Source organism: Ruditapes philippinarum, unplaced genomic scaffold (genome assembly GCF_026571515.1).
Source record: "Ruditapes philippinarum isolate M1 unplaced genomic scaffold, ASM2657151v2 ctg1239_1_1_1_1, whole genome shotgun sequence".
Taxonomy (NCBI): domain Eukaryota; kingdom Metazoa; phylum Mollusca; class Bivalvia; order Venerida; family Veneridae; genus Ruditapes; species Ruditapes philippinarum.
In genome coordinates this window covers 357,414-378,600 of record NW_026866030.1, presented here as the reverse complement: position 1 = coordinate 378,600, position 21,187 = coordinate 357,414, and the positions used below count along the sequence as shown (strand labels likewise).

General features: G+C 32.4%; 1 protein-coding gene across 9 annotated transcripts in view; it reads right to left on the bottom strand.

Moving 5' to 3' along the window:
- The window catches only part of LOC132731051 (pleckstrin homology-like domain family B member 1), a 161,689-nt gene that overhangs the window by 31,777 nt on the left and 108,725 nt on the right, over nt 1-21,187 (bottom strand). For 7 of the 9 annotated variants that reach the window (XM_060717151.1, XM_060717154.1, XM_060717157.1 and 4 more), the window contains 5 exons: nt 20,679-20,771; nt 15,686-15,796; nt 12,927-13,052; nt 7,721-7,958; nt 702-888 (listed from right to left, as the gene is read on the bottom strand). In XM_060717151.1, the coding sequence (XP_060573134.1) occupies nt 702-888; nt 7,721-7,958; nt 12,927-13,052; nt 15,686-15,796; nt 20,679-20,771 (755 nt within the window). The remainder of the gene's footprint in view (nt 1-701; nt 889-7,720; nt 7,959-12,926; nt 13,053-15,685; nt 15,797-20,678; nt 20,772-21,187) is intronic. The other 2 variants (XM_060717152.1, XM_060717153.1) reach the window with 2 other exon arrangements.

The following is a 21,187-nucleotide window of genomic DNA, read 5'->3' as shown; positions in this document are numbered from 1 at the left end:
GTGTTCTTGTGGAATTTCTATAATAGATTTGTCCTGCTTTGAATTTTGGAATGGTCTGTACAGGGTTTAAGGAATTTCAATGTCAAAATAGAGAAACTGAGCTACAAACAGTACAACCTTAGTCAGGTCAGGTAGCGAACAGAACTGCAGCTTCATGAACATAAGATAAGCGACTAAAGATTAATGGAGGCAGCACAGGGCTAGCTCTGTGCTGGTAGTAAAGGATAATCACTTGCAGTTCAAACATGTTAAAGGGTTGCAAAGTGTTCCTAAATTGAGAAAAATATATTGACTCAGCACTGGACAACGAACAACATGCACGTAATTTTAAACCAAACTGTTAATCATATCACAAAACTACAGAAATTGAGATTCACTTAGTACCACTGTCCCTTAGTTGTCACCAAACAGAATGAAACATAGGCTAAATAACTCTTTATTGTTTAGGAAATTCTATTTTTTGCATTATGTATGTCAGAAAAGGTGTCAGAATCTGAAAAAGGTGGCTGATTCTTGAACAATTTTCAATGCTTTTACACGTGTTGAACAGGGAATGAACCTACATTTCTAGGCGCTTTTCTCCTCACCTCTGGTAGGTGTTTGCACTGTCAAGACAAATGCACCTACGTCATCTCACATAAACACAGCTACCATAACACTAAACTGTGATGTTGATTACAGCAAAGGTCTATATATCTCACCTGATTTCTTTTTCCGAGGGTGTTTCACAACTACTGGAGATGCTGGAATCCTCTGACTCTAGTGAATTAAAGCTTTTACAATTTGCCTCTCGCAATTTCTTTTCTTCCCATTGAGCTCGGCCCTCATCTGCGGCACGACGACGCAGTTCCTCAATTCTTCGCTTTTCATGTTCAATTACATTGCCACCTGTTATATAAAAAATACAAAAATCAAAATCAATAAAATCTTCTCTTTTTTTCAATAACTTAATAATTCAACATCTCAATTAATATGAAAATAATATCAATTAAAATTTAAGTATAAATCATATTTTAAAAACCATTGAACACATTTTTTAGTTGCTTATCATTATTTAATTTGTCAATTTCAAACAGTTCATTAATTTTTGAAATTAAAAAAAATAATAAAATATTAAAAAATCAATTTTTCTTTAGCATTCATATCTCTACCAGAATCATTACAACAAAAATCAGATCTTACATTTTAGGTAAATAATTCTATAATAATAAAACCCTTTACAAATCAAAGATTTATCTAAAGGCAATATTAGTGTAACTTAAATGTAAAATTTAACCAGATGAAAGTGAACACTGTACATCAAATTATACACAACATACTAAATGTATTAAGAAAATTAAAGAAATGACGTTCATCTTCAATATCAAAAGCTAACATAATTAACATAAAGTTATTCATATTTAATTGATATTGATTTATTCAATCATTCTTCATACTTTTTACTTAATGTAATAACAAAATACTATTTTCTTCTTCTGGTGTAAGTATCAAAAGCTTACACATACCCAACATCTTTTAGATAAAGGTAAATTGTTCAAAATTAATATCAACTTGTGTATCTCGTAACATTCTAGTATTCTGACATTTATTACCTGGATTTTTTTATTTTATTTTTTATAAATGAGAAATATACTAAAATCTGTATAAAATATGCTTAAATTATATATTATAGTTTTTCAAACATCTTTTGTTGTCTAATTTAGAAAACAATTTATATTACTATCATATCAAACATAACTATAGAATATAATAATGCTATTGGCAAATTATGTTATTGTTAGAAGATCTATAAAACTGATTGTCTGTTATTAATACATTTTTCATATCTTGTTTTCCCCCCAGATAATATAAATGATTCCATTTTGGATGGCAGCTCCTTTTTATAATGAAATCAAGCATTAAAGCATGTATTTTCTACTTATGATGTCTTTTTTAACTGACACACTGCATTTTAATGACCCACTTAGTGGCACATTGCATATAAATGGCACACTACATATATATGGCACACTAAGTGTAACACTACATATAAATGGTATACGTTATATCAATTGCATACTACATAATTATCAATGGGCAACTAAGTTAGAAAGAATAATTCTATAATTTAGGTTACGGTATTTCTGAATGTGCAAAGATACCTACAAATTTTAAAACAAAAAATGGAATCCTTTAAGCGCCCCTTTTAACGAAAAATCAAACAGGTTATGAATATTCTCTAAGCTACTTAAACCAGAGTACTCTGTCGGCATAAAATAAGTAAACTTTTCAATATGAGAAAAAAATTGCGATTTGTTGTCAAAATTACGATTCGTCGGAATCGCGGCTCATTTCTAAGACTCTCCAAGCCGATCATTAAATCACTTAATCCGTACATCCTTTACAGTGACTATGTGACAAGCTTTATCCCAGATTTACAATGAATAATAATGGGCAGTTATAATTCCCAAGAGGGAGCTAAAAACAAAGATAAATCTGAAATACGGAGACGTTTTCGGTGACAAGTTAGAGACGTACATGAGTTGTTGACATGTTTTCGAGTAGCTTATTGAACTATGATAAGATGTTAAAAAACAATCCTTAATAGACCGATTTCCGTTGCTTTTCTCGCAAGTTATTTTTTTTTACTATCAACAGGAAGTTTTTATGACAGAGCACTTGTTTAGTGTCTTGACAAAGATAATAAACCTATAATAAGAGAGCTTTATATCATACGATGCTGGTAATAAGATTTTCTTATCAACTGTAAAGAATTTCTACTTATTTGCATCAACCTTTTTACAATAAAGAGACCCAATCTTGAGTTACTGGTCTTGCTAAATGTCTTTGAATCCACAAAGGCCTAAAATAACATCAGTTATTACCAGTATTATTCTATCCATCCCCAACCCCAACCCCTCTTTAAAAAGGTCTTGTATTTTCCTAATAGCTGAATTATACTTAAATGGAAAACAACAAAATATCTGACGACAATTACCATATACAGAAACTAGTTTAAAATAATGATTTTTTTTAACACCATTAAAGAGGCTGTTACAGGTAGAACGACTATTGCTTGATTGACTATTCTTGTGCTTGAATAATAATTTTTTTCAACAAAAAGCCTGCTATGTAATGTAGAATTTTTCAACTTCAAAAAGGGCCATCATTCTAACAAGTTATGGAGCTTCGATTCAAGCTTCAAACCAGCTCTCCCTGTTCTTGAAATAGTCAAGGTAAAAATGGGAAAATTCAATATTCACTTCAGTTATAGGTCAATATGAATTAATTCAATCACCATAAAATATTATAGCATGCAAACGAATACATCAAAATGTAAATAAGATGTGTGACAGTGTAAATACATATTTCATAACCTGGGAGTTGTAAAAACATGGCCGCCTAGCCTCACAGGCAAAGTTAGTGTAACTGAACAAATACAAAGAAGCTCTTTAAATGATGCAAATCAATACAGGTGAAAAGTCTCTAATGTCAGTGCAGAAATATTTCATTTTATAAACACGCATTTAATTGCAAATGGAAATTATTATTAATAATGGATTTGCTCATATATACAGGTGCAATATAAAATATATTGTTATGGAAACAAACTAGGTGTTAACAAGTTTAGTCTGGCATGTCATTAACATAGTAACTTAACATGGTGTTCATTTGATGTTGGTTTCATTAATGTTGTTGTAGTTTTGTTATGAATGTTGAATGTTTGTCACACTAATGCTGTTAAGATCATAATAAAGGGGCTTCTGCAGCTTCTTGAGCTTTAAATGGTTGACTTTGGTTAACATTGCTGGATTCAAAATTTGGGCGCTTGCAACTGTTGGTTCATCCTGCGGCTACTTTGGGGTCTTCATGTGGGCAGAACATGTAGCTAGGCTTAAAAACTGTTGGTGTTCATATCTGGGGCTTCTCCTTTCAAACAAACTTTTGTTAAAGGCGAATTATAATGACCTTTATTTTAAGTGAGACATAAAATCCAACCAATTAAACAATTCAAGTGTGGTGATAGACCCAGATGCCCATCGAAAGGTTTATAATATCTTTGTTGTGACCTACCAGGGTTAGAGGGTGAACCAGTTAGACTCCCCGCAAGAGTTGATCAATGCCTTTGAAAATAAATTAGATGGTAGCTTGGTAGAACCAACAACTTTCTTGCATGTGTGAATTAGAATAATTGATAGTGGAGCAGCAAGGTCAAATGTAGGGTTTAGATTTTGAAGTGTTCCACAGACTTGTGTATGTGGAGATAATACTTTTTCACTCTGAAAGGGAGATAGCATGAATTAACTTTTAAAGGGATGTATGACTTATTAAACTTTTTAAAAATGACAAAATACTCATCTGATCTTTAAAAGTAAGTGTGTATTAAACATTTAAGGGAGATACAACTTAACAAACATTGACAGGCAGATCAAAGATATCAACTTCTTTCTCTACTTTTAAAGGAAGATAATACCTACTTGACAACTTCAGATAACCATAATCAAATTTTCCCCCCAAAAAAAAGATATACCTACCCTAATTTATCAATATATTTAGTAATCTGATCGTGAAAATTAAAAAAAAAAAAAATTGTGCAAAAGATTTAGGTGCATAAAAACATAACAAGACTTTCTACTCATTCTTAAATGTATGTGCAAACATACTACCTCAATCCAAACTTTGTTGCATAATGCATAAAATATTTGCTATTTATTTATCAGCTACCTCATTTTTTTTAATTCATATATCTACTGAATAACAAGAGAATACTCACAAAGACAGAGAAGGGGGTAGAGAGGGATTCTTGGCACAAAACAATATAAATATAATATAAAGAAACTAAATACGCCACATACTTGTTATTCTTAAACAATAAAATAAACACCATGCAAAATCAATATATAAGGGTGCTAGTTAATATTCTAACTTTGCCTGATTGTTTTGAAATGACCATGCAAAACATTCTTAACTCACATTAGTCACTTTAAAATAAATAATAATTAAACAATGTTGGCATGCTCCTCACAACTGCTACTCATGTGTAAATAATGACCAATTAGTGGTGGTTGTTTTTGCAGTTTACCTTCCAGCATGACAGTTAAAGCCACTGTGAACCCACAAGAGCAGTTAAGCCACCGCATCGTTCCTGGGAATGCTGTCAAGCAGTTTACCAGTACTAGTGCCTTTACTTTCCCAAGAAACTAATATCTTCTGTACATGCTAGAGCAGAGGTACATTTGGAATGACGGAAGAAAGGATTTCATAAAATCACAATGGAAGTGACCTTCACTGTCTTGGAATTGAACACGGGTCGTCGATTCAAAGTCCAATGCTCTACCAACTGAATTAATGGCTGGTGTTTAATATGACCAATTATTACACTAAGCCATTTATATTTAAATTAACAACCAAATACCGTTATATAATTAATATATACATGCAAAAAGAATTATATATAAAACAATAAAACGCATAAAACTTTGTAAAATCCTAATAAACAGCAAAATATACAGGTAATACTTAACTTTACATTAAAATACATTCAAAAGATGCAAAAATAATTCAAGCAATATGTTGTCTCAACACTGCTTTTAAGCTATGGTCTCAATTACCATACACTTTCCTATGCCTGATTTCGTAAGACATTCAAATTGGTTATTAGTACAGTTACATGCTTTGGTATGGTCCTATCCTGCAAAACCTTTCCATATTTAAAGAGCTCAATATAAAGAGCTACACATAAAATTCCCAGATTTGATCTGTAACTCCATTTAACTGTGAACACTGCATATTGCATCAAAACTTTTTAAGTCCCATCCCACTAATAAGTCAACATAATGCTTTTTCAAAATAACTTATTCTTCTTGAATTTGAAATAATGGAAGGCCATGATCATCAAAATAATAGGGCAGCCAATATGTCCCAACAACTTAGCCAGATTTAATACTACTTTAACCATTCTTGAAATAACATCTCTACATTAAATATTAGTAAATTCTAAATTCAAAAGATCAAAATGTTAATTTTCAACAAGAAAATCAGTAAAAATCATATTATGCACAGGAAAGGAAAGGTTATGCAGAATAGGACTATACTTACTATATAATATTAAAGTGACATACTTTAGTTACAAAAATAAACAAAACAATTAGTTTGGGGACAAAAATCAAGTTTGTTAGTACATTAAGGTTATAATCCAGCATTGTACACTGAAGTTTTGTGTCATGACATGAGAGTTTTCTTTACCTTATAGAGCAACTGTTGTATAAATAAAAATGCTCTTCAACTGATCAGTGATACTGACATGGTTTATTTTGGCTAAAACATGGTTTATTTTGGCTTAAACATGGTTCATTATGGCGCAAACATGGATTTTGGCTGAAACATCGTTCATTTTGGCTGAAACATGGTCTATTTTGGCTGAAACATGTAACATTAATGGCTAAAAACTTGGTTTATTTTGGCTGAAACATGGTTAATTTTGGCTGAAACATGGTCTTTTTTTGGCTGGAACATGGTCTATTTTGGCTAAAATTAACAAGGTTCATTTTAGCAGAAACAAGGTTTCTTTTGAACAAAACATCGTCTATTTTGAACAAAACATTGTTTATTTTGTCTTCAACATCATTTTGGCAGAAACATGGTTTACCATGCTAGAAAAAGGTTAACTTTGGCAGAAATATGTTTTATTTTGGCTAAAACTTTTGTTTAATTTGGCTGAAACTTGTGCACTTTGATACTGAAGTCTCTTAAATAAGCAATGGACAGTTCCAAACACATTAAGTAGTGGACAAGACTGTTTTGAGGATAAATGAAATTTAGTTTATAAATTAACAGCAGCCATGTTTATAGATTATATAAACATTAAGATTATACAATGAAAATCAATGTTACAAACATGCAGTCTAATAATCTTATTGTCAGAAAATTACAATATTCCCAGTGTCATCACTGATCAATTTCTAAGCATAATGCATCCATTATTACAGGTACTGTTGTTATGACAAACTTTGAAAAATAAACAACAAAAGCAGAGCTACTTTATTGAGAGCATTCAGTTAAAATAATCATTTTCATTATGTCAATAAAAAGTTATTAGAAATTCAGATTTTTAATACAAAAGAAGATTCGAGTGCATGAAGAATTTCTGACTAGCATTTTTTTTTCATTCCAAACTGTTCTAAATATGATGTCATGTGATCTTTACAGGTCATGTGACCTTTTAGGTCATGTGATCCTTTTAGGTCATGTGATCAGCAATTTGAATGGTTGATCATTATAAAAAGCGTAAAAGAAAAAAAAATTTCAGGGCTAAATGAGATGACCAAACTTTTTTTTTGTTTTTAATTTTATAATTAAAATTACAAAATTTTATCATTAAAATTACAATTCTTTGTTGCATAAGTGTGATATTTCACTGATATCTTAATTTGCTTACTTTATATTAATACATCACATTATAATAAATGTCACTAAGAAGAACATGAAAAAAGTTTTAACTAAAAAAATGGCAGACAGCTACGATCCGGACTTTCCGGGCTTTCCTCTATCAAGGCTGCCAGACTTCAACTATTTTGTTATATCTAAAAAAAAATAAAACATTTTTTTTCGAAATTAAGTTTGTAATATTTATATCTTAAACTGCAACCAGGTGTTACACCTATATTTCAACCCTGATCACATGACATCTTATTGCTATTTTTAGCATGTCATATAACTAGCTTCAGTGTACGCTACTTGCCCTGTGTTTCCAGGAAGAACGAGTGATTTTTCTCAATTTCCAGGAGGGTTGCTGATTTCTTTCGCTCACCTGAACCTGTCAATGGTTGCGGGGAAGTCGGTGATAATGGTGGAAGACCGTACGACAAATTACTAGCCGATTGTATGGCATTTTCCAAGGCTCGAAATGCGTTTGTGTTCCTAGTTGTTGGAGACTGCAAATACTCCTCTATCTTCCTTGATAGCTCACTATCTCTCTCCTGCAAAAAGATCAAATAATTTCAAATATTTAAAAAAAATAATCTTATTAAAACTGTCGTAAATATTTTAACCAATCAACTTCTGGTTTCAAAATATCAAATGTACTGCTGACTCCCTGGAAATAGATTTGATCTAAAGTGCAACAAAAAACAATCCTTGATCAAATGAAATACAGAAGATATAATTATTTAGCATATAAAGCAGATGTTGCCTTTTTAACATTCTAATCAAAGATGTTCTTCATGCAAACTTATAGGCATATCAAAAAGAATTTCTTATCTCCCTTGAAACAAAATCATAGAACTAATGGAGTGAGCATCTTGAAAACAAAAATACAGAATGATTTAATTTCATTATTGCAAATAACTTAATAATTCTGCAACTTAACTATAAACAGTGCAAAAAGTTCATCACTAAATGACCGTCTACATTAATTTAAGAAACAAGAACACTACAATAACAAGTGAACCTCTCAACCAAGGTAGTGCAGGCTTATTAGCTCCTTTCGAAACTTCATACAAACAGTTCTAATATACAAACCAGTGAGCTAGTCTTTTGATTAAATATATGAACTAAAAGATTTTTAAATGTCCATTTGAATATACACAACAGATGTTTTATATAATCCTTTATATTAATTTCTTTTTTAAATGATACACGGAATGAGAAAATAATGAAAAAGCCACATAAGGACAGGAAACAAAACTAGCAACAACAACAACAACATTTTACATCAAAAGAAATGAAAAAATAAAATAAAAACATGCAAGAAAATATGAGAAAAAGATGAGTTACAATATCCCACAACCAATGAAAAATGGTCATGCACAGAAATTTTTTAAATAAATAATTTGTAACAATAAAAGTGCACTTAATTTTAAAGGTAAGCTTCTACATACCCTGATCGAATTTTATTGGCTAGATAGACAGTGCAGTATTCATTGTAATTTGTTGTATTCTGTGATTTTTGACACAAGAAAAACAATGTGACTAAAAGCACCATAATTATAAGCAATGATTGCAAAACTAATCAGTATTCTACATGCATAAAAATGTGCGTAAAAGTAAGAAGAAATGTAAAATAATGTCACAGCTTATGGATTAAAGACTGAAAATGTTCACTATCTTACTTATACATTCAATTTTTGAAAGAATTGGTGGCCAAGTGGTTAAGTTGCCTGCCAGCTAGTCATTGGTTCAAGGCCTTCTTGGGTCATGACCATGTTTCATCACCGCACAAACCCCTTATTCACCTACAGGAAGCTGCCTTGTGAACAAAATGGATCAAATAACCTCCTAACTATCATCTCAAATATGTTCAGAATACAGTTAAACCTGTGAACAGAGGTCACCCAAGTGGGAATATTGGTCTTTATAGACAAGTGGTCTTTATCTAGAGGTTATTTTTATGCCATTTTATAAATGAAGGGTTACATCAAAAAAGGCGCCTTCATTGGCAGGGTTATTTTATTCCATTTTATAAATGAAGGGTTATCAAACAAGAGGGCCATGATGGCCCTGAGGTCGCTCACCTGTATATAGCCCCCCCCCCCCCCCCGGGCCAATTTTTATCCAAGGGCTTTTATTTGTTTATTTGAACAGACTTGTTAGACACCCATAAGAAGGTGTTTCATGCTAAACATCTAAGTTCTAGCTCATTGGGTTTTTTAAAAGAAGATTTTTAAAGTTTTTACTATACACATATAGTTAAAAACAATGACACCCCTGGGGCAGGGCCAGTTTTGACCCCCGGGCTTTTATTTGAACAAACTTTGTAGATATTTACTTAAAGATGTTTCATGCTTAATATCTAAACTCTAGCTATTTGGGTTTTTTCAGAGAAAATTTTTAAGTTTTTGATATACACATATAAGGAAAATCAATGACGCCCCCGGGCGGGGCCAGTTTTGACCCCAGGGCTTTTATTTGAACATACTTGGTAGACACCCATTAGAAGATGTTTCATGCTAAATATCTTAGCTCTAGCTCTTTGAGTTCTTTAAAAGAAGATTTTTTAAGTTTTTACTATATGCATATAGGGAAAATCTATGACCCCCTGGGGCGGGCTCAATTTTGACCCCAGGGCTTTTATTTGAGCAAACTTGGTAGACATTCACTAGAAGACATTTCATGCTAAATATCTAAGCTCTAGCTCTTATGGTTCTTTAAAAGAAGATTTTTTAAGTTTTTACTATATGCATATAGGGAAAATCAATGACCCCCCCGGGGCGGGGCCAATTTTGACCCCAGGGCTTTTATTTGAACAAACTTGGTAGACACTCACTAGAAGATGTTTCATGCTTAATATGTTAGTTCTAGCTCTTTGGGTTCTTTAAAAGAAGATTTTTTAAGTTTTTACTATATGCATATTGGGAAAATCAATGACCCCCTGGGGCGGGGCCAATTTTGACCCCAGGGCTTTTATTTGAACAAACTTGATAGACATTCACTAGAAGATGTTTCATGCCAAATATCTAAGCTCTAGCTCTTACGGTTCTTTAAAAGAAGATTTTTTAAGTTTTTACTATATGCATATAGGGAAAATCAATGACCCCCCGGGGCGGGGCCAATTTTGACCCCAGGACTTGTATTTGAACAAACTTGGTAGACACTCACTAGAAGATGTTTCATGCCAAATATCTTAGCTCTAGCTCTTTGGGTTCTTTAAAAGAAGATTTTTTTAAGTTTTTACTATATGCATATAGGGAAAATCAATGACCCCCCCGGGCGGGGCCAATTTTGACCCCAGGGCTTTTATTTGAACAAAATTGGTAGACACTCACTAGAAGATGTTTCATGCCAAATATCTAAGCTCTAGCTCTTAGGGTTGTTTAAAAGAAGATATTTAAAGATTTTTCTTTCGGTTGCCATGGCAACCAGAGTTCTGCATGGAATTAAATTCTTTGAACAATTTTTAAAGGTGACCACCAAAGGAACATTCCTGTGAAGTTTGGATGAAATTGGCTCAGTGGTTTATGAGGAGATGTCATTTAAAGTAAAAGTTTACGGACGGACGACGGACGCCGGACGGACGGACGGACGGACGACGGACGGACGCCGGACGAAAAGCGATCACAAAAGCTCACCCTGTCACTTTGTGACAGGTGAGCTAAAAAGGCGCCTTCATTTACAGGGTTATCTTAATTCAGAGGTGGTCTTTAACACACCTGTTTGACTTAATTTGATAATTTGAACAGTTTTTTTCTAACCATCCCAGTCCTGATGTTAGAAAAAAACATCTTTAAGAAAAACCTTTTCTTACAATTGGGAAAATAACCTTTAATGACCTTGGTACAAAATTGGTTCCTAGTCAAAAAGAATAGACATAAATTGTTGTACACTCATCAATAATGTCAACAATAATATGAGCCGCGTCACGACAAAACCAAGTGTGGGTTTGCCAGCAGCATGGATCCAGACCAGCCTGCGCATCCGCGCAGTCTGATCAGGATCCATGCTGTTCGCTTACCATCTCTATTTCAAGTAGAGAAACTGATAGCAAACAGCATGGATCCTGATCAGACTGCGCAGGCTGGTCTGGATCCATGCTGGTTGCAAATGCATAACGTTGGTTTTGTCGTGACGCGGCTCATATTAAGAAATTTATGGACTGAGACCATGTGATATTTCTGCCATTTTTTTCACCCATCATACTTGGAGAAACACCAACCCTGTGTAATTAGGAACAACATAACCTGTCACAAATTATCAAAATTAGGAATTTGAAAATTGTAACATTAATATTAAAGTACATGACTGTAATGTAATATATAATATTTTCTTATTAAAAATACAATAATTATGTCATTTTTCTTTAGTAAAAAAATTCTTTCTCAACACAGAGAAAATTATACAGAGATAAAATAAAACCCATGTTCTAATTTTGATTCCATGTAGGATGCAGATAAAGTCAATGGAAGGAATCATTTTTATCAAAAATAGCGGCTATGTAACCTTTTAATGAAACTTTTATTCATTTGATATATTTATCCTTCAATCATTTTAGCAGTCACTTTCACAAGGTTTTCTCCTTTCCTAGGCATTCACCTTTCCAAGGTGCTCAAACAAGAAAGCTGGCATTATACAAATAAGTAGGAGTGTTAAATGAAAACTAAAACTTTACATTCAGCAGTAATATATACATAAATCTAAAGCTATAGAACTGTGATATCTGCTATAAAGCTTATATGAAATGCTTTCACACTCCAGCAGACGTGACTTGTGTGCGAATTGTGTTCTGATTAGCAAAATTTCCGCTTACATCATTAAATGTAGCAAAATATTCATATAATGTTACACGTCCTTGATGCGACATGATCAGGTGATAGTATGGACATTAAATCATACACATGATCAACAATTTAAAACAAACATTAATTCTGCTATATCATGCTAGCTAGCGCGTTTTTTTTACCATCATCTACAACAAGAGACATTGTCAGTTTTAATGTTGGTTTCTAACAGTATTAATGAAGCATGTAAGTCGTTCATTTGTGACAATTTTGTAACGTATTGTTTTTTACGTTTGTAATGCTGCAATGTTGGACTGCAATACCAAGCTCTGGATACACCATTCTCTTTTTTTCTTTTTTTTTACATCATAATATGATTATATATTGTCTTAACACTATATTGTGACAAACCTAGGTTCCATCACACCATTAAAAGATTCTCAGTGTAACAAACATTTCCTTAAATCAGTACCATTCATAATAATTTCAATTTTTTTTTTTAAATAAATGTAACCCCAGGTTTCACTTAAAAACCCTGAGGCATGAAAAATTCCATGAAAATCATAAACATATATACTGATTTTGTGCCATATCTATACAATTTCACAACAAGCATTTGTTTCAAAAAATTTAATATACCTGTATATACACAAAGTAGTTATATACTTATATAAACATTTATATTCAAGATATATGTTTTACATTACTTATGAAGAATCTTTATATGAACTATACCTCTATATGCAAATCCAAATCTATAGAACTATTATCTTCCAGTAGTTTGTCTACACCGTTCGTTTTTGTTAAAGTTTTTGAAATTTCTGTAATACTCTCCATGACCTCTTCCAACTTAACTTTTTCCTGAAAATGCGACCAGGTTTCATAACACAATGAAAGAAATAAAAGCATGCAAAAAATGTTGATATATGTATGAAAAAAAAATAAAACAACATGAAAACTTCTACCAACTTCACAAAACCAGCCATGTAAAAGCTCTTCTTTATTTTAAGTCTCATCAAATTTGAGAATTTTCAGCCAAATTTAGAATATTTTTACTAAAAATGAGAATTTCCAACAAAAAATGGGATTTTTTTTTACCAAAATTGGGATATTTTACCAGAATTGAAATATTTTTACCAAATACCCAAAACTGAGATATTTTCAGTAAAATTGAAATATTTTTTTTATCAAAATTGAGATATTTTTTACCAAAAACTGAGATATTTTCATTAAAATTGAGTTATTTTTACCAAAACTACCAAAACTGAGATATTTCTATTAAAATTGAGATATTTTGCCAACTGTGGAATGCCTTCATTACAAAGTAATTGCTTCTACAAATAGTAGTTACTAAATATACAACTATTATTAGACTTTCTTTATTCGAGACTCAAAGAAGTTATTTTGCATGGCAATTCAATTTGTTATTTCAGTCAAACCTTTTCTTTGGAAAACAATGAAAACATTTTCGCCAAATTAAATGCCACAAGAATCTATTCATGGATAGCTATTTCAGTAATTTCATATGTGAAATATCAATGAATTTATTTTAAGATTTTTTTCATAAAAATTCTCTTTATTTCCGCATAAACAATTTCTTAGCCTATGAAATACCCAACTGTTGTTCAAGGTGTATAAAGAAAATTAAATTTTTGAAAAACAGTTTAAAACACGTCATGTTTCGCAGTTTAACACTTGTCATAAACGACCTTGCTAATAAATTTTGAATTAAACTGACAATTTTGTTTATGGACTATAACATAATTATAATTATGGTTTAGGTTTGACTGAAAAACTGATATCTAAACATAAAGCAAGACTGTACTAGGTTTGCTATAAGCTAAAAATGCACGCCACTCTATAAGGATTCAATGCAAAAGGAGGAGGGGGGAAAGAAAAATGACACCACAAAATTATAACCTAATATCAGGTTCTATACGAAACACTCTCAGAAACAAGCTCTTGGTAGATGGTTTAATATGAATATTTCTGAACTTCACCCTTACCATGCTAAGTATCTTAAATGGACTTGTTCATCTTTCAGTCTGGACAAAAACCATTCCTCATTTTTGGGGGAAAATTTCAAAATATGTACTGACCGAATAACGAACAGTGCAGACCATAATCCCATAATCCCGGTGCCAGCCTATCTTGGTCTAGCAAGATATAAGAGGGATTATGCTTTACACTAATGGCATGGGTATAAACTGTATCAACCAGGAACATGAACCACCCAATTTATCTTTACATCTCTTTAGGTTCACATGGATAATATCTCTTTACTTTTACTGTCATTCTTGTCAATCTAATAAATAAATGTTTAAACCTTCCTGAGGCAGGAAACACATTTTAACTTTCTGACCCTCTGACCTTTTAGTTCTGTTGTTAACTAACCAGGTCCTCACATGCAATATTCTTGTTAATGGAGACTAGTCACACATACATTTATCTCGGGGATCATTGACTTTTATCATTCTGTAAACCTTTACCTGTCCTTAACATGATATGTACTTTAATAATATTAATATTGACAGGTATAATATTTTGCGTTATATTGAATTCACATGAAGTCACAATACGATCATTCTAGAAAAGAGCGAAAATAGATAAAAAATGAGGCCTTTTTCATATCATTGAGATATTCATTGCTAAGTAGCCTGCAGGAACCTTAAGTGACAAGCCTTTCATCAGATTAAGGCTCCCACGTTTACAATTTTTTGTAAACGTTTACACGACTGCTAAGAACCGAAACGATACCGTTTAAACGGTGGTACCACTATGTACTATACACACCATGTATTTGAGTCGCCAAATGATGTCTTTCTTTCTATTTTAATACATGTACAAATAAAGAATGTGCAAGGCTCATCACGATTGAGTCAGCACACATTTTTTGCATTGTAACCCCATTTTTTACCAAAAATGTATTATGTCACGAGCAATTTTGCACGGTAATGCTGTGTGGAGGGTTGTAAACACCCATTTTCCGTTTGTTTACTTTGGAATAAACCACTAGAATTGATAAAATCCATGATTACAGGCAATGATTAAGAAATTTTGTAAGACAATATGGTCATTTGGATTAAACGGTAAACAATATCGTAAACGTTTATGAATGAAAATCGAAACGAATCCGTTTAAACGTGTAATCGTGGGGGCCTTACATCAGATGCAGTATGTGGCAAGGCGTTTTTATTTATTTATTTATTTAGCTTTGTATTTTGATATCAAAATCCCTAAATCTTGATTGGACTGTTTTTGCAAATTCAAAGCTGGGAAAGTTCATTATACAAATTCAGCAGATCATGGATAAAGTAATGTCCATGTCCTCTTTAGATAAAGAATTATAGTCCCAAGTTTGAATCTCTGACCCCCTCATCACAAGGCTATTTTCCAAAGAAAACAAATCAACAAAAAATCTTTGTCTTGTTTCTTTTTGGCAATCTCATATTTCTGCTTTTCTCCAAATTAAAATTTCATTTGTTCAAACAAACCTGTTTAAATTGATCTATGGACTTTTGCCGATCTGCCTCAAATCTTTCCATGTCCCTCCGTACACTAAGGATTGCCTCCCTTTGTTGATTGGAAATTTGCTGTAAGCTTTCCTGTAATAATGAAAATATAAAACCTATAATATTCCATTTATCGTGATACAAAATCTGTAAAGAGCTTCCCGTAATGCCATAAATAAAATATTTACCACCTTTTTTTAAAGAGAATCATTCTGGTCTGTTTATATGATAAAATAGGTTGTGATAATTCTAATGAAATTAGCCATTCGGTATTTCTCTAAATCAGGAAATATAAAATTGGATTAGTATGGAGAAGTTATCACAATATTGCCTCTGATAAAACAAAAACAGAGCAAAATGATAAAACTGGAGGAGACAGACGTAATAGAGAGTTAATATTTGTACTTTTAGTGTACTTTCCTGAATTCTAATTAAGAAATAGTACACAGCGCTAAGGGATTTATAGAATAATAGCGATGGACCGATCAGTCAGCCTGAAAAAATTTACAGACAATTGCCTATCTAAGTTTCTCGTTTTGACCTTAAAATAAACTAAGTACCTTAAAATGGGTCAATACATTAAAATATCTAGCTCCTGAATACCTTAACATATCTAAGTTTCTCATAATGGGTCAATACTTTAAGATACATAAGTTCCTTAAAGAAACTCCACTTAGGTCCAAAGGCATAAAACATATAATTTGAAAATCTAACAAAATATCAAGTGAAGCACTTAAAATGGAAAAATCTGCAAATAATTACATTTAACATTTAATAACATTAAATTGAAAATCAAATTTTTATGTGATTATTAGCCGGATTTGAGTGAAAAGCGCATCAACACTTCTGAAACTAGAAATGTGTCCATAGGACACGGATGCCCCCACACGCCACTGTTCTGTCAATCTTATGACTCTAGGTCAAATATTTTTTGGACTACATGTGCCACAAGTTGAAAACTAAAAATCAACAAAGGGCCATAATTCTGTTAAATTTGGTCGCAGCAAAAATTCCTTCCTTTACTACCATCTACACATTAAGGTTGTTAATCCCTGGAAGTTTAAGCAAAATCTGCCATACGGTTTAAGAGGAGTTGCGTTCACAAAATTTCTACAAAGTATATTATGAAAAAATCAACAAAAGGGCATAATTCTGTTAAATTTGGTTGAAGCAAAAATTCCTTCCTTTCCTGCCATCTACACATTAAGGTTGTTCATCCCTGGAAGTTTAAGCAAAATCTGCGATCTGGTATAAGAGGAGTTGCATTCACAAAATTTCTACATAGTATATAGTGAAAAAATCAACAACGGGCCATAATTCTATAAAATTTGGTTGCAGCGAAAATTCCTTCCTTTACTACCATCTACACCTTAAGGTTGTTCATCGATGTAAGTTTAAGCAAAATCTGCCATCCGGTTTAAGAGGAGTTGCGTTCACAAGATTTCGGAACGTACGGACGGACTGACAGACGGACGGACAAGTGCAACGCTATATGCTCCCACATTGTGGGGGCATAAAAACAGGATGTGGGAATGAGATGAAAATTTGAACACAAGATATTGGGAAAGACCAAAATAAATTGGTACACAAATCTCAAAAAAAAAAAAATCTGCCTTGGGCCTAAAAAAAAAAATTGTTTTGTTAGGGTAACATGCTCTCAAGGAATAGGTAGGTAGGTCGGATTTTTTTTTTTTTTTTTTTTTTTTTTTTTTTTTTGAAATTTAAATATGGAAATTTCTGACATCCCTCCCGGGTGACACAAATATCAAAAGACATTTCAGCTGTAACAATCTTAAACTCTCAGCGTTCTTCTGGTGAAGATCACACGCTGTTTTACAAATATTGACGATTTGATCCGCCATTTTGTAACTAAGAGCGGTGTTAAAACCTGTACCGTACCCAGGGCTCATCCTGGGGGGAAATTTTAGGGAGAAGTGACTTCCTCGTGAAAAATCGGCAGAAGGGAAACATCCCAATGTTTATGCATTAACATGCATGGCTATACATCCTTTAACTAGAATAGAAACACAATCTATTGATCAGCTATTTATAAGCTTTCTCATATATTTTTGATAATAATGTGTAAGAAAACTATGATGAATAAATTAACTTTATATTTTTACTTTCCAGATAAAGTTACATTGGATAATGATTAATATAATCTGTCTATCCTGTTCTGTTTACAGAAATTTCTTTCATGGTATTCTATGTTGTATTGTCATATTTATGTGCATATAATTATGCTTATAAAACAATTTTCAAATATCGAAGAATATGTAAAATATGTACTGCAAACATTTGTGCACATTATATTTGATCACTAAAATTATATACATTCATTTCTTATTGAAAAATTCGACTGAGAAATTATAGAAAATAAATTTCTAATTACCTCCCTTTATTTTCATGAAATGTTAAACTCGGTAATATCTTTATAAATAATGCTTTTTGAAATTTACAATATTAATAAATCTTAATCTGAACGTCATATTTATGACATTAAAACAAATATGTATATATTGAAAAAATAAGAACACTTCTTTCCTGACAAATTTTGTTGTTATATAGATCTACATGAGCACATGATATACGACCGATATGTCGCATGCCGATCATGATTCGTAGTTTTAGGATGTTGTGCCCACGTGCGTACAAGCTGTGTCAAATTTGGCATTTCTACAAAGATAACAATGCAAAACACTCTCACTGTCTACAACATACCAATCATAAGATTTTTGCGAATTGACTAACAGTTTTGTGATAGCCGTGAAAAACCCATTGGACATCGCCTTTACTACGGTTAAACACCGCGTGTATATCAATTAGGGAAGATTTGCACGTGTTTAGATGATCGAAAAAAATTAATCTATAATTATCGCCAAATCCCGTATTAAACTCGCAAAATATACCCGTTTCGGGCCGATGCTCTCATTATTTACTGTTTAGAGTAGGCGGTCGATCGCTTTGCATACAGGTAGAGGGGTAGTATATAGCGATGCTCTGATTGGATAATGATAATTAGCAGTCGTCATATGGGCGGATACAATCTCTGCTCTTTACATCGGCAAGCAATTACTCTTTGGGAATTAAGATTTTATCGGCGATGTTGACTTCTCTTTGATCAATTGGGAGAGCGAAATGGAATATGAAATGGAAATATACACAGCGAAATTTTCGCATGAATTGCCCTTCACACTGCTCATTGAGTACCTCAATAATACGGTATTTTCATGGATTATTTTTTTTTTTTTTGGACACGAAAAAAAACGGTAGGGTCGGCGCATATTATTAGGTAGGGTCGGGTGACCCGAACAGAACATTTTTTTTTTTTAGGCCTTGTCATGTCAAGAAAACTCAGCAGAGTCCCTTTAAGATTGGTCAATGCCTTTACAAGAATTAAATTATCTGAACATTTATTGCAATAAAGACTAGCCAATGCCACTAGAATATAGTCAGCCTACAGCTCAGAACAGTTTGACAAGTCCAAGTACTGTTACTAGTTTGCCCTAGCATTTTGATATTGAAATCACTTAAATTAACAATAAACTACTGTAATGCATGTAATTGTTTGTTTGGTTGTTTATGCAGATTTTAGAACATTCTGGTCTATATAACTAGCTTTCTTGGATAATTAACCAACAAGAATTAACAATTTCTCTGTTAGTGACTGTCTACCAATTCCACATGATTTCTGAAGCAGCTGTCATAGACAAATGGCCATTAAGACACATGAAAGATATTGCTATTAGCCCCAGGATAGAACCAGTGAAGCCTTGAATACAAACCCGATATGCTCTCATTGAGCTAAGCGTGTTGATTAATATATGTAATTACATATTAAACAAGCAATTATCATAGTATTGCAAGCAATTCATAAGTCCCCTACCGGTTAGAACCCCAGCAACATTCTGATTTCAATTTTACCAGTGAATGAATGACATGAATGAACTTAAATCTTTTGAGTTCTAAGTTTGTCTATTTCACAGTAATGTTTAAAGTTTCCCTGCCTAGTAAGGAAATTATGTTTATACAACCTTGTCATATTATTACGATGTGGAATTTTAAAGTAAATCCTATAAGGAATGAAGAAGTTGGAGTAAAAAATACCAATTTCTCTAAAAAAATCTAAGTTCAAGGGGGACATAATTCTGGAAATAGTCATGCTAGAGTATTTAACCTTCTCAAAAATGTTGAGTGATAATAAGAAACATATATGTGAAGTTTGAAGTAGATACATTAGGAAATAAAGAAGTTATTTAAAAAAGACAAATTTTTTTTCATAAAAATTCTAAGTTCAAGGGAGGTAATACTGATAATTTTTGTGCTAGAGTTGTAAACCTTGTCACATATGATGTGGTTGATGACCAGAAACTTATATTTAAAGTTTGAAGTAAACACCTTAAGAAATAAAGAACTTATAGTGAAAAAGCTGAAAATTTAAATCAGAAATCTTGAAATCCAGGCTATTTGTTGCCATAGCAACCAGAATTTTCAACATAGGAAGAAAAGAAAAAGATGTGCATAATCTGCAGACTGCCATCTACCCATATTTTAAGTTTCATAAAAGTATTTTCAGTAATTTTTGAGTTATCACTGGATCCAGTTAATGTGTAAAATTTGCCATATTTTCAGACTATTTGTTGCCATAGCAACCAGAATTTTCAACATAGGAAGAAAAGAAAAAGACGTGCATAATCTCCATACTGCCATCTATCCATATATCAAGTTTCATAAAAATATTTTCAGTACTTTTTGCGTTATCGCGGGATCCAGTTTTGTGGACGACGGACTGACGGACGGACAGACGGACGGAGGGTAAACCTAAAGTCCCCTCCAGTTAAACCGGTAGGGGACTAGTAATTGATTAAAACAATCTACAATTTTAAAATATCATGCTCAATTTTCCTATTTATATGTTCCATTTTCAAAGGGAAGTAACTCTAAAATTAATACTAAATCAATTTTCCATGATTACCTCCCTTGTCCTGTATCTATCTAGTAAATTGTTCTGGTCGGCCAGCAATCGTCTCTGAGACTGTTCTTTATCTTCTTCAAACTTGGCTTCAGACTGAAAAGATGAAAAAAATTCATTCATATAATTCCTGTCTTTCTGTACACAGTCAATTCTATTGAATACCTTCAATTTGTAGTTGTGGAGAGCACAAAAACTTAATTAAGAGACAATCAATTTAAAAAAAAAAAATTACAAGTTTCAATCACAGCACCAAAAATTACTTTGCAGCACCAAAATTAATCATTAATGAAGACTGATAAATCAGGAAAAAAGACTGCAAAATGTGTAAGAAGCTATTTTAAAATTCATATTGAATGTGGATAGAAATAATTAAGTTTCAGTCAAAGACTAGGGTGAATTATGTTTGATCAACTACTCCCAAATTCTGAAACAGATCAACTAAGTTTATTAACACAGTTTCTCCACTATGAAAACACAGCTCTTGCTTAGTTTTGGTGGCACTAATCTGC